The 15,300-nt window shown below is 47.8% G+C and overlaps 1 protein-coding gene across 1 annotated transcript; it reads right to left on the reverse strand.

Annotated features, from left to right (window-relative positions):
* Positions 1-8,946: 8,946 nt before the first annotated feature.
* Positions 8,947-10,634, reverse strand: LOC136522120 (hydroxycinnamoyltransferase 2-like). Its single transcript, XM_066515909.1, has one exon. The coding sequence runs from the start codon at positions 10,506-10,508 to the stop codon at positions 9,123-9,125; it is 1,386 nt and encodes a 461-aa protein (XP_066372006.1). The 5' UTR covers positions 10,509-10,634; the 3' UTR covers positions 8,947-9,122.
* Between the last annotated feature and the right edge of the window lie 4,666 nt (positions 10,635-15,300).

The raw sequence follows: 15,300 nt of genomic DNA on the forward strand, positions 1-15,300 counted from the left end.
CGTGGGTATCCGGGGTCGTAACCCCCACATAGTTACTAGTGAGTGACAAATCAATTATCCATTACTAGTAACTCACTAATCAACCACTAAGTCTCCTTAAAACATCCCCTAATGGCTATTAACACGTCATGAGTTTTACCTAGCATTAATCCTAGCCATGAAATTTCTTTTGATTTAATTACTAAATGTAATTGGTTAATTCCAATTAAATCCAACAGTCCCCACCAAATTTCAAAGCATAGAAGAAATGCCCTAAACTTCGTTGTTGTTTAATATACTAGTGTTTCGGTGGAGTCTGTTAAGTTGAACATCCACCTAGAACAGAGGTTATGCTTCTTCACAACTAAACAATGGACTATGCCTTGAATTGACAGTTTTGTGCGAAATAAGTTTCACCTAAGTCCTTTACTGATACAAGGCTGCCTAAAGCATCCCCTATTTGGAGCATATAAGTCAAACTCCTGGCCCATTCATAAGTATCTAGAGATCACCCAAATCTCATAGACAGTGACTAGCAGTCGAACTCACATATGTGTGTTTCTCAAAAGATGTTCTGTAGGACATCTTTGCTTCAACAAACCACTTTGAAACACATGAAGGTATAAAACCAACTTGCCTTACAGAAAAGGAAATAAGTGCATCTGACATGGGTTTAGTTAAGGGTCTTTCCTCATAGCCTACCCCTAGCATGTTTCACCATCCTACTTCACGGGATCTCCGATCACATAGAACATGTTACCACCATGATAGACTTCATGTGGGTCTCAAGCCCATTTCACTCGATGCACTATCTATCACATTATGTGATAGTCCCTTAGTGAATTGATCTGCCAGATTTTTAGACGTGTGGACATAGTCCAACGCTATCACTATGGAGTTTCTCAATTTTCTAACAGATTTTATTCTCCGCTTAATGTGCCTTGTGGACTTCGTGTTGTCCTTAGAACTATTTACCTTAGTTATCATAGTTTGGTTGTCATAGTTCATTGAAATAGCTGGTATAGGTTTCTTTACAACCGATAAATCCATAAGGAGTTCACGAAGCCACTCGGCCTTAGCCTTAGCCCCAGCGGTGTCTAACGCTGTGAGTTCTGCTTCCATTGTTGACTTCGTTAAAACGGTCTGCTTGCAAGACTTCCAGGAAGCAACGCCACCTCTAACCAAGAACACATATCCGCTTGTGGCATAAAGCTCATCAGCATCATATATCTAATTGGCATCATAGAAACCCTCTAGTACCTTTGGCTACCCGGTATAGTGAATGCCATAGCTCATAGTACCTTTCAGATAGCGTAGTACTCTCTCAAGAGCACACCAATGATTATCTCCTAGATTTGACACAAACCGGCTTAGTTTGCTCACAGCAAACGAGATATCATGCCTCGTAGCACTAGCCAGATACATAAGCGAACCAATAATTTGGGAGTATCTCAATTGATCCCTTGCTATTCTTTAATTTTTCCTTAATAGCACACTAGGGTCATAAGGCGCAGGAGCAGGTTGACAGTCACTAAACCCAAAGCAACTCAATACCTTTTTCACATAGTGGGATTGTGAAAGTGTAGCCCCACCATTGCCTTCTCTTAGCAGCTTGATATTAAGAATGACATCAACTTCTCCCAAGTCTTTCATCTCAAAATTATTAGACAAAAGGTCTTTAACCTCCTTAATCACATTAAGGCTAGTTTCAAAGATCAGTATGGCATCGACATATAAACACAAGATCACTCCTTCGCCCCCACCATACCGATAGTATACACATGTGTCAGCTTCATTCACAACAAAGCCAGCATATGTCAAAGTTCTATCAAACTTCTCATGCCACTGCTTAGGAGCTTGTTTTAGGCCATATAATGACTTCAATAATTTACACACCATGCCTTCTTGATCATTTGCTACAAATCCATCTGGCTGATCCATATAGCTCTCCTCCTCTAACTCTCCATTTAGGAAAGCCATCTTTACATCCATCTGATGAATGATAAGACCATGAGAGGTAGCTAGAGAAAGTAACACTCGAATTGTGGTTAATCGAGCAATAGGTGAATAAGTATTGAAGAAATCTTCACCTTCTTTCTGAGTATAACCCTTGGCCACAAGCCTTGCCTTGTACCTCTCAATTGTACCATCAGGCCTAAGTTTTTCTTGAACACCCATTTGCACCCTATTGGTTTACACCCATAAGGACATTCAACAATTTCCCAAGTTCCATTAGACATAATTGAATCCATCTCACACTGTACTGCTTCCTTCCACAAGTCAGCATCAGGAGAGGAATATGCCTCTTCAATGGTTCTTGGTATGTCATCCACAAGGTAAACAATATAGTCATCACCAAAAGACTTTGCAGTTCGTTGTCTCTTACTTTTTCAAGTGACTACAATGTCATCCTCCTCAGGATTGTGCATATGGGGTTCCTCAGAATGTTCTATCGGAATAAATTGCTCATAGGGAATTATAGGTTCATGACTAGATGTGCTATGCGCATTTTTTCATAGGAAATTCAGTTTAAAAAATGTAGCATCTTTAGACTTCATGATAGTACCAACATGCATGTCAGGTACCCTAGAATTTATAATTAAGAATCTATATCCAATGCTGTGAATAGCATAACCAAGGAAAACACAATCAAAAGTTTTAGGTCCAAATTTGCATTTTTTGTTAATTGGCACATTCACTTTGGCCAAACAACCCCAAGTGAGCAAATATGAGAGATTTCATCTTTTCTTTTCCCATTTCTCAAATGGTGTGATTTCTTTATTCTTTGTAGAAACTCTATTCAGGACATGCCACGCTGTCAAAATAGCCTCACCCCACCATTCCTTAGATAGACCCGCTGTCTCCAACATGGCGTTAACCAACTCAGTTAGAGTGTGGTTCTTTCTTTCGGCAACCCCATTGGATTGTGGTGAATATGGTGGTGTCCTCTCATGAATAATTCCATTTTCTACATAGAATTCAGAAAATTCACTTGAAAAGTATTCTCCACCACGATTAGACCTTAACCGTTTAACTTTCCTCTCAAGTTGATTTTCTACTTTAGATGTATAGATCTTAAAATAATGCAACGCTTCATCCTTTCTTTTTAACAGATGAACATAGTAAAATCTAGTACAATCATCTATAAAGTCATGAAGCATCTTTTACCACCTTTAGTCAACTCTCCATTCATCCCACATAGATTGGAATGGACTAGTTCTAATGACACCAAGTTCCTCACCTCCGTAGCCTTGTGAGGCTTACGTGGTTGCTTAGATTGCACACACACATGGCACTTAGAACCTTTCACTAAATTAATTTTCAGAATTAAATTCAGATTTGTAAGCCACGATAGACAACCAAAATTAACATGACAAAGATGTAAATACCAAATATTTGACTCATCAAGGATAATAGCATTGTTCACAATCTTATTACACACATCATCATGCAAGGATAAGCGGAACAAGCCTATGCAAATTATTACCTTTATCAATAAAAGTTTCATACTTTGATAGTACACATTTATTGGCCTCAAAGACAATTTTATAACCATCTCTACAACATTGAGAGCTACTAACTAGATTCTTTTTGATGGAGGGGACATGCTGCATGTTCTTCAACAACACCGTCTTTCTCGAAGTGAACTTTAGAATGACGGTACCAACACCAAGAACACGTGGATGGGACCTGTTCCCCATCAACAAGGCTCTAGTCCCACCGACCTGATAAGAAGAAAACAAAGAAGCATTAGCACACACATGAATATTAGCCCCAATGTCCATCCACCACTCAAGCGAATGATAGACTGAAAGAACAGTAGGTAAAGAATTACTATACCCAAATATTCTTTCTTCAGACTCGCTAATAACCATGTTTGTAGATTTCTTCTCTTGCTTAAATTTGCGGTATGGGCACGAACTTACCCAATGCTCATCGCTCCCACAAACAAGGCAATCACCATCTTTGTTGTTCTTTTTCTTCTTAAAAGTGGTTGTTTGTTTAGGCTTCAAGTTGTTCTCTTGCTTGTTCTTCTTCTTATTACGAGATGCATTTGAATTTTTCTTCTGCACCATATTGGCACTAGAAGACTCAACGTCTTTCCCACGTGTGTCTTTTGCTCTCGCCCTCTCCTCAATATCAAGAGACCCAATAAGCTCAGCCACGCTAAACTCTTGTCTCTTGTGTTTTAGAGAGGTAGCAAAATCCCTCCAAGAAGATGGTAGCTTAGCGATAATACCACTAGCCACAAATTTGTCGGGCAAAACACATGGGAACTGTTCAAGTTCCTTTGCCAATGCCTGTATCTCATGAGCTTGTTCGACCACAGAATGGTTGTCAACCATTTTGTAGTCAAACAGCTGCTCCATGATGTACAGCTCGCTATCGATGTCAGAAACACCAAACTTAGCATCAAGTGTTTCCCATAAATCCTTGCCTGTCGTATAAGGGATGTAGCTGTCCTCATACTTACTATGAAGCACGCTAATCACGACGTCTTGAAATAGGTTATCGGCTACCTTGAACTTTTGCTCCTCCTCAGGAGTAAATTGTTCAGGTTTTCCGTGTGTGGTGTGATAGCAGTTCATAGCAGTTAACCACAACACCATCTTAGCACGCCATCTCTTGTAATTTGTTCCATCAAAATCATTTGGCTTCAAAGAAGCTGCAAAACCACTAACAGAAAATTGCCTAATATTAGGTTTTTGGATTGTTAGGAATTAGGCATTTTCATGTTAAAATTAATCCACAAAATTAATAGCAAAATAGTGATGACAAATATGTGCACATGTGTAATTTTACTAATGCTCGTATTAGCAGCAAATATGTTCATGAATAACATACTGATCATAGCAGAAATAGATTGAATTTAACTAATTTGAGAATACAGATATACCTAGCGGAGGGACTCAAGCTCAAAGCACCACTGGCTCCACTCCCACTCATGGTGAGTTGCTCGAAGTCACGGACCACAGTTGATGTAGAAAGATGTATGCAGTGTCGTCCCTCGAACGTCCATTAGAAAGTAGATGAAGCCAATTCGAGAAACAAGAAGCACCACCAGGAAGAAGACGAAGACGCTCCGAGGAAGAAGAGGATGGTGAGCAGTTGCAAAGATGCTCCCCAAAAACCTGATCGCCCACACACACCCGAGCAGGTGTCCCAATGCAAACACCGGTTCTGAAGGCCTGCTCTCCCAAACCTCCGTGCACGCAGAGGATGGGACCAGGAGTACTCGGATGCAACTCGACAACGAATTGGTGAGATGTGGTTGTGTGTCATGCGCATGCGAACAAGAGGAGAGCGCCGCCTTATGTAGCCCCTAGGGACACGAAGAGACAGATGTAGTGATTGATAAATCATCATGAACACAATGTAAGTTACTAGTAACTGACAAATAAATTGTCCGTTACTAGTAACCCACTAATCAACCAGTTGATGATGGCATGGAGACCATATTAGTTACTAGTGAGTGACAAATCAATTATCCATTACTAGTAACTCACTAATCAACCACTAAGTCTTCTTGAAACATCCCCTAATGGCTATTAACACGTCATGAGTTTCACCTAGCATTAATCCTAGCCATGAAATTTCTTTTGATTTAATTACTAAATGTAATTGGTTAATTCCAATTAAATCCAACAATAATTAGCACAGACAAGGGCCCACCTCGCCCACGTCGCAACACTCACGCTGAAGAATTCTGCCCCATCTTGGGCTTTGTTCGTTTGAGCTTATAAGCTAGAATCAGCCCTACTTTTCAGCCATAGAATAGTGTTTTTCTCTCATAATAAATCAGTTCTACAAATTAGCCACAGTAGCAATAAGTCCTACCAAACAGAGCCTTCACCGGCAACCGGCAAGCAGGAGTTTCTAAAAAAAACTGGCAAGCAGGTCGATCGAGAACGCCTTTAGCACCAACTTTAGACCAACTACAACATTCAGAAGGGGTCCACGCCGAAGCCTCAGTGGTGAACTGGTGGTCAAATTAGATAGGATTAAGTCCACTTTTGGCCCCTCAACTATTGTGTCAGTCTAATTTTAACCCTCAACTACAAAACCATCTAGTACCGGTACCCCAACTGTCAAAACCGTTCACTTTTAGCACCTGGACAGGGACAAGGCTATTTTGACCTATCATTGAGCGGTTTTGACATGTGCTCGCGCTCGTGGTCGGAGTCGCCGGCATGGTGGAACACGACATGTCGCCGCCGTAGTAGTCATCATCCGGCCGCAGGAACTGGAGCAACTTCTTGTTGTTGCCGATGGAGCGCCCGCAGTTCAGCACCTAGCTAGCTAATCGTCCAACCGAGTTGCAAGAGTTGGACGGGAGCAGGAATGACGACACGTCGGCGGCGGACATCTCGGGCAGGCCCGGCAGCGTGAACCGCACGTCCAGGTCGTCCTCGGGCAGGAACTCCACCAGGCCACGCATGACATGGGCCTACCGGCGCCCGCCTGCTGCCCAAGAAGCCTCGCGAACGCCTGCAGGCCATCCTTGGCGAGTTGCCGCATGAGGTCGTCAAGGTTGGGGCCGGGGTCCTCATCATCCATGAACTCGAACTAGACGTGGCCCTGGCCCACCGGCACGCCGTCGCCGCCGGCCGACACGCCCGCGGACGCGTCCGGTTATGCTTGACCGAACCCTGACAGCGTCCGATCACACAGTGACATTTCTCTGCGCTGCCCGACAACAGGACCGGACGCACCCTGCCAGTGTCCAGTCGCTGAGCGACCCAACATCCGGTCGTTTGACCGACGCCAGCGTCTCCACTGTTACAACTGACCGGACGCGCCGGTTCCTCTGGGACCAGCGTCTGGTCACCTTGTGACCAGCGAGACAAACTCCTTTTCACCTCTAACTTCTTCACCCTTGCTCAAATGTGCCAACCACCAAGTGTATCACCTTGTGCACATGTGTTAGCATATTTTCACAAACATTTTCAAGAGTGTTAGCATTTCACTAGATCCTAAATGCATATGCAAAGAGTTAGAGCATCTAGTGGCTCTTTGATAACCGTATTTCGATACGAGTTTCACCCTTCTTAATAGTACGGTTATCAAACCTAAATGTGATCACACTCTCTAAGTGTCTTGATCACCAAAACAAAATAGCTCCTATGGTTTATACCTTTGCCTTGAGCTTTTTGTTTTTCTCTTTCTTCTTTCCAAGTCCAAGCACTTGATCATCATCATGGCATCATCATCATCATGCTATGATCTCCATTTGCTTCATCACTTGGAATGTGCTACCTATCTCATGATCACTTGATAAACTAGGTTAGCACTTAGGGTTTCATCAATTCACCAAAACCAAACTAGAGCTTTCATAGGAGTTGGACGGGAGCAGGAATGACGACACGTCGATGGCGGACATCTCGGGCAGGCCCGGCAGCGTGAACCGCGTGTCCAGGTCGTCCTCGGGCGGGAACTCCACCAGGCCACGCACGACACGGGCCTACCGATGCCCGCCTGCCGCCCGAGAAGCCTCGCGAACACCGACGGGCCGTCCTTGGCGAGTTGCCGCATGAGGTCGTCCAGGTCGGGGCTGGGGTCCTCGTCGTCCATGAACTCGAACCGGACGTGGCCCTGGCCCACCGGCATGCCGTCGTCGCCGGCCGACACGCCCGCGGATGCGGCCAGCTTCGCGCCCACGCTAGAGAGCAAGGAGAAGGTCACCAGGAGGCCCTTGGCCGTGGCCGTGGCCGACTTCCTCTTCCTTGCCACGGTGGCCGTGGCTGTGGCCGCTTCCTCTCCCATGGATCGGACTCGGATCTCTGCCACGTCTTCGTGGCCAATCCCGCCCAGGAGGAGGCTCGCCGGCGGCGAGGTCCGGCGGCGAGTGGCGCATGGCCAGCGCGAGCACCAGTGAGTACGACTACGTGGAGTGGCTGGACGCGCAGGCGCCACGCTCCGTGGTGTACGCGTCGGTGGGCAGCGTGGTGCTGCTCAACGCGGAGGAGGTGGGTGAGATGGCGCACGGGCTCACCTCCACGGGAATGAACTTTGCTGAGCTGGAGGAAGGAGAGGGAGGGAATGAGTGGGTGACGCGCGGGCCCCACATGTCAAAACCGCTCAACGATAGGTCAAAATAGCCTTGTCCCTGTCCAGGTGCTAAAAGTGAACGGTTTTGACAGTTGGGGTACCGGTACTAGACGGTTTTGTAGTTGATGGTTAAAATTAGACCAACACAATAGCTGAGAGGTCAAAAGTGGACTTAACCCAATCAGATATGATTTTTGTCCTGCCGTCTGTCAACCTGTATCAATCAGGTTTGTGGGGGAACGTGTGACATTGTGGTACAAAGATATTTCATATTTTTCAATTAAAATTTGAGCTTTGGTAAGAACAATTACATCGAGTAAAACTGAAATTCGTGGGTAGCCTAATCTGTTCATTTGTTCTTTAGTCATGTTGCGATTCAATCGAGATGGATGATACGTTGAGTGATCTGGTTCGGCCAATTCATAAGGCCATGTTCGGCTTACCCCATATTCGGTTTATTCGGCTTCTTTTTTCAGCCGGAACAGTGTTTTTCTCTCACAATAATTCAGCCGGAACAGTATTTTTCAGCCAGTTTCAGCCAAGTTTCAGACCAGCGAACGGGGCCTAAGTCGCATTCAAATCTTAAATCATTCATAAAAAGTTTTCAAGGCACCAACCAAGCAAACAGTTCGTCTTTCTTGGAAGTTTAAGCTTCCAAAGGAATTCATAGAAATATAGAATAAATTTGAGTCTTCAAGGAGGTTTATGTTTGTAAACTTCAAAAGGAATTCGTAGAAGCAAAAATTCAAGAAGTCAAGAGCAAGACACAAGAGGGGCGTTGGGTGCTCACTCACTATCATATACCGGTGTCCATTCCGTTCTTTTCTCTCTCCCTAGGAAATTAACATTTTTTTTTGAAGGAATAGGAATAGAACATTTTCATGTACTATACTGAACTTTAATAAAATATATAAATAAAGCTGCCTAAGAATTAATTATATATATGATTTGTTTACATATAATTTCAGTCATAATCATTCTAAATATATGCAGAGTTAAATGAAAGTTAGAATATAGTTCAACAACATTTCAAAATAAGATGTTAGCACTCGATTTTATTTTAGACGATACCGGTACTGCCAGCGCGAGCACAGTCACAGACGGGATGCCGCCGCCGTCGGCGTCGCCATCCCCAGGTTCGCTGCCGGCTTCAGCAAAGGGTCGGATTCGACCACCTCCATGAGCCGTGGCCACATCCTGGTGGCGCCGAAGAACCACGACCCGTCGCCGCTGGGGCTGGGCACCACCGTCACGGACGCGGACCCCAGCCGGCCGTGGCGCACCCACGGCATCACGAGGCTGGGCTTCCCGAACCCGAGGTCCCCGTCGATGGCGAACGGGAGCAGCCCGGAGATGATGAGCGCGGGGCTCCCGAGCCCCAGGTTCACCGCCTCCGTCCACTTGCCGCCGTCCCTGAACGCCGCCTTCCGCTCCTCCATCCAGTCCGCCAGATCCTGGAACCGCGCCGCGGTCATGACCCCCGCGATGGCCGCGCGCACCGTGGCCGCCACCTCGGGGAGCGGCGCGCGCAGCAGCTCCGCCACGCTCGTCTCGCGGGTCGTGTACGTCACCACGTTCCCGATGTAGCGGTCCAGCGCGCCGTCCCACGGCTCCACCTGCTTCCGCCCGTCGACGATCCACGCCATCCGGCAGCTGGGGTTGGCGTCGCCGACGGCGCGCGCGAGGAGCTTCCACACGTGCGCGCACAGCGCCACGAACCGCGACGCGCGGCGGCCCCCGCGGCCGGGAGACGACGCCGCGGCCTGCAGCGCCGCGAGGTCGGCCGCGTCGATGCGGTACAGCCGCCGCCGGATGGTCGCGGTTAGGAGGGGATTGATCATGGTCTCCGGCGTGAACCGGGCGAACTCGGCGTCCAGCGACGCGCTGTACCGCGGCGGCGACCGCGGCTTGAACAGGGACCGGTCGAGCAGGGGCTCGCGGGAGAGGCCGCCGTCGCGGATCATCTCGGCGAGCGCTGTCAGCAGGAAGGTGAACGCCCGGCCGTCCGCAAGGAGGTGGCTCGTGGCCAGCGTCTGCGCGAACCCGCCGCACGCGAACCGGACCAGCTGCACTGACAAGGCGAGGGTCGCGTCGAAGGGTATCTGGATGAGCCCCAGCGACTGGTCGACCTCCGAGAAGTCAACGGCCGCGAGCGGCACCGCGGCGTCGGCGACGACGAGCTCGGCGCCGGCGTTGTTGCAAGCGACCTCGGGGATCTTGGTCTCCGGGTCGAGAACGACGCGGCCGGCGAAGGGGAAGAGGCGGGAGAGGTAGGACGGCAAGGTGGCGCGCACGGTGGCGAGGACCGCGTCGAGGCCGGCGGCGGGGGCGGCGTAGATTGAGACGAGGAAGATGGGGAACGGCCCGAGGACGAGGTCGAGGTTGGAGACGGTGAGGACGGAGGGGAAGCCCGGCGGCGGGTGCGAGGCACGGACCAGCGTCCGGGAGGCGATCTCGAGGTGGAGGTGCCTGACCGCCATTTCGCCGAGCAGGAAGAGGGCGTGGCGTCGGGGACCTTGGACGGGGATGGATTGGACTACCGGAAGTGCGATGCTGACCTGGCGCCGACAACACAGGCAACTCTTCGAAGCTATGGTGTGTGTGAGTGATGCACTTTTGCTATAGGTCGGACGCAAATAGCAATTGGTGGATACATTTTCTTTTGCTCTATGAATGGGCCGACAATAAAAGTGTACACAAAAAAAATTGTACTGTACACACCATTTTAGATATCTATGTGAGCAATTCTCTATTAGGACGTCCTCAACGGCAATGTTAAATCGCCGGCTTGAAAACAATAAAAAAAAATAGAAAAGCATGCAGCGTTTTCACGAGATGGCGGAGGGGCTGTGAAAGGAAGTCTTCTAGCAGTATGTGCGCGACTAGCGAGTCCGCAGGTGTTAGCACCGTGTTCTCACTCCTCCGCGGCCAATAAAATCTTATCAAGACTAGCTATTTACAAATGGTCTAGGACGCGCTTAGACTATCTCCAACAACATCATCCAAAATACAAGACCAATTTCATATTTGAGTAACGATATAGGCAAAGGGTTTAATACCCAATTTTTGTCTTCTCCAGCAACATGACCCAAAAGAGAACCCTTTCTGTAAATGAGTCTCCAGGAGAGAGAATACTTATATTTGGGTTATGCCTTTGCTGTAACCCAAAATAGGTCTCGCATATAGGTATTCTGTTGGAGGCTAATATAGTACCATCCATGACCCATTTTGGGTTTGGGTCTCCATATGGGTCATCCATTGGAGACGGTCTTAGAGGATGAGATTAGTTTAACACGGATTTAAAAGGAAAAAGTTACCCTCATTCAATGAGTGGCTATGGTGACAGAGATAGCAACTGCACATCCCAAATTTCTCATGGGGAATTCTTTGTTAGGGGATGATGATAGAGATGGTTTAGTCCTCCATGGAGAATAAAATGGGGGAAAACAATCCTCATCGGGTTTTATGCCGTCCTAGTTGCTCTCAAACCGCCTCCTAAAGCACAATCCTTATGAGGGCCTTAGCCTGTTAGAAGCCCTATCTCTCAATTCCTACATCACCTATGGACACACCCGCTGTCGCAAACCTGTAGTTGCTTGTAGCCTGCCCACACGTGTTCTTGACACCGCAAAGCCATCGGCCGCTGCAAGCTCTGCACTAGAGATGGAAACGGGCCCCAATCCCGGATGGGGGATTTCATCTATTAGGGGACATAGATGAGAAAATTTTGATCCCCGCTGGCGGCTTAACAAACCAAAAGGGGTCCCACCGGGTGAGGCGGGGCTAGGAATGTTCCCTTCGTCCCCGTCCTCGATCCCCGTTTCGTTATGGCTAGCACACAAGGCAAGGCCCAGTAATTTAGTGGCCTAGTTCGAAGCCCAACTATGAAGTATAAAAGGAAAGTTTTCCTAGTAACCCTAGCTTCAATTCCTTCCTACCTCCCAGCCGTCACCGAGCAGCAGAACATATGCGATCGCCGCTCGCCCGGTCCTCCTTTCCCTCGAAGCAACTTGTGAATCGCGAGCGAGGAGCGACTAGCCACCAACGAGACTAGGGAAATGTGGATCGAGTGAACGGCGGCCGTCACCCGAGCGGCAGAATAGGCATGGCCACCGCTCACTCGGTCCTCCTTTCCCTCGACGCAACTCGTGAATCGCGTACGAGGAGCGACCTAACCACCAGCTAGACTGCAAGGCGAAGAGGGAGAGAGAGAGTCATCGCAACCTACAAGAGAGAGTTCTCATGGCATCACCGTCAAGATCTGCAGCCAGCGTGGAAGATGGCCGGTGAAGAACTTCTTCCTCCTCTAGTTCTTAACCCCAACTTGCAGCTCCTTCATCTCTCCTAGTAGCTCATCGTTTACTAACTACTAACCCCATTCCCTATGTGACCGTCCCTCCTCAAGGGATGCCAAAGCATCTGACTGTCCCACCATCGGATCCAGCTCCGGCACCAATGGATCCCGCCACCGATGCACTAGAACCAAACAAGACCGCCACCACCGCACCAGTGCCGATCGCTATTGCTGTCAAGCTCGACATCCAACCACCAGATCCTAGCTAGCCGCCACTGCTGGACGTTGATCAAGTCGACCTACTATTAGATCCATGGTTGAGAAGAAAAAAGCTCCACCGACATCATCCACTAAAGCCATCGTTGCTACAGGTGACTCGAAGCTCGTTCCCCAACCACCATTGGCCAAAGGTTCTAGCCTAAAGCACCCCTACTTGAAGACAGCTCCAACCTACAAGCATAGGTTAGTACTTACTACATTTACATTACATCTTTTTATTGTTGGCATGTTGTAGTAGGCAGTGGTTTACAGTAGCTTTTGATCTAGGGATTCAAGATAGTAGGCATGTTGTAGACTGTAGTACTAATTATGCTATGTTGTAGTAGGTAGTGCTAAGCAATTTATGCTATAGTTTCCTTGTTAAATCATTTTTGTATATTGTCTTGCGGCAATTAATTGGGGATGGGGTCCCAATTAGGGCTGATATCCCCGTTTGGGGACAGGGACGAGGAGCGAGAGATTTCTGTGTCGCGGGGATCAAAACATTCCGTCAAAACCCGATGGGGATAGCCCCGTTGCCATATCAACTTTGCACTGCCTCTGCGGCTCCCCACAGGAAGTCTGAACTCTGCTACTCAGGTGGCGCTGTGGTGGACGGTGCCTCCACCACTATATTCGCATGGGCACATGAGGTTGGGAGCTTCAGATTTGGTGCTGAGATGATGCCTCTATGTGTGTATCGCCATGAATTCGTCTTCCCCATCAGTGGCCACACCCTTGAGCCAATGGTGACAAAGGAATGATTCATCTTCCTCGTCTATTTGGTATGTTGGCTATTGCTTAGTTTCACACGAGGATGAGGGTAGAAAGAGCCTTTTAGCTATGAAAATCACGTTCTTAGTGTTGACTTTAATTTTGGAATTAGTCTATTAGCTAATTGTATTAGTGTTGACTTTGCCCATTGTAAAAGTCACATTAGAAAGAGCCTTTTAGCTATGAAAAAAATCAAGAATGACTTCATAATTAATATTGGGATTGATTGGTACGGTCACAAATTGCTTGTCTCTCAAAATAGATTTATAGAGGTGGTAAAAAATAGTTTGTCTCTCAAAGGACATTAATAGAGATGGACCTCTTAAGAGGATTGTCTTTGAAAATAGAAATCATTTTCAGATGTAGGCCTCTTAAGAAGTCTATCTTAGAATAAAGGCCCGAGGCCCAAGAGGTCTGTTACCTATGTTCATGTATATATACATGAATTAGGGTTTGAATGCTCCTCAGCTTTGTCTCTCAACCGGCTCTCTCAGCTCTCTCAGATTTAGACCCTCTCTCATCTCTCTTGGAGTAGGGGCGACAATGATGACAGCCTCAACGTCGTTGGCAACTACGTGAGGCTTTCTAGCGGTGGCTACCGTGTAGGGCCCTTCCAGTGGCGGTAGACCTATGGTGGTGGGCGCTCTTGGGGGGCCCTCTCGACGGTGGTGGATCTACGGCAGGTGCACGTGCGTGTCACATCCGGCCTAGTTTGGAGTTTGGCCCAGAGTGGCCCATGTGCATGTTAATGAGATATTGTGGGGGGGGGAGGTTAGTCTCACCTTGGTTGTTTAGGGTGGGTTAGACTAGCACATAGGGCTTCTAGAATACATCCCATCATCCCTGGGTTAATCCTTTTACATGAAGCGAGGACGAAAACGTAAGTGGGATGGTAGTAGGTGTGGTTCATTCAGCGTGTAGAGTGGATCTAAGTCGTTTGGACTCTAGGGCGTTACAAATGGTATAAGAGCCGACCTTCATGGCCATAGGCGCATGCAGGTCAGGGGCGTGGACATGGACTTCATTACGCATGTAGGCCCTACGGGGTGCACGACATGGTACATGTGCCAACACTAGACGTATGGTTGCATGTGCTAAGAGGGAACATTCCTGGTCATTGTTTGCCTAGTTGTGTGTGTGTTGGGCCGACGAGGATGTCAGGCCCTTTGAGGGGGGTGTATGTCATATCCTGTCCAGTTTGGAGTTTGGCCCAGAGTGGCCCATATGCATGTTATTGAGATATTGTGGGGGGGGGGGGTTAGTCCCACCTTGGTTGTTTAGGGTGGGTTAGACCATCATATAAGGCTTCTAGAGTCCATCACCCCCTAAACAACCAAGGTGGGACTAAACCCCCCACAATATCTCATTAACATGCACCCAGGTGGGACATAGGTGGTCTCTAGACTAGAAGCCTTATATGCTGGTCTAACCCACCCTAAACAACCATGGTGAGACTTACCCCCTCACAATATCTCATTAACATGCACATGGACCACTCTGGGCCAAACTCCAGATTGGGCCGGATGTGATAGTGCGGGGGCTACGTGGGCACTCTCTTAGCGGCGGCGGATCCACATTGGGCTTACGCACGGGGGCCATGTTGGCCCTCTCCCAATGGCGGTGGATCCATGGTAGGCACACGCACGGTGGTCGTGCGGTGCCTCTCCCGACGGTGGTAGATTCACAGGGCCACACTAGCAGTGACGACAGACGCGAGGAAGGAGGCGGGCTCGATGGTGGGCTCTGAAACAGGATCACCAATGGGCTTTTGATTTTTTTGGTTTTATAATCTATTTCTAGAGGCGAGCATTTGGTTGCCTCTGGAATCCAGATTTACACATACGTTAAACTAGAGGCAGACTATTTGCCCGCCTTTGAAAATCAATTTTGACCGTCTCTAATAACCTTTAATGTAGTAGTGTGTATCACATTATGTTCTTTTACCG

Source organism: Miscanthus floridulus, chromosome 18 (assembly GCF_019320115.1).
Source record: "Miscanthus floridulus cultivar M001 chromosome 18, ASM1932011v1, whole genome shotgun sequence".
In the NCBI taxonomy this organism is placed as follows: Eukaryota; Viridiplantae; Streptophyta; class Magnoliopsida; order Poales; family Poaceae; genus Miscanthus; species Miscanthus floridulus.

Bases quoted from the DNA above. Each gene is read 5' to 3' on its own strand.
- LOC136522120 (XM_066515909.1), bottom strand. From the start codon at position 10,508: ATGGCGGTCAGGCACCTCCACCTCGAGATCGCCTCCCGGACGCTGGTC.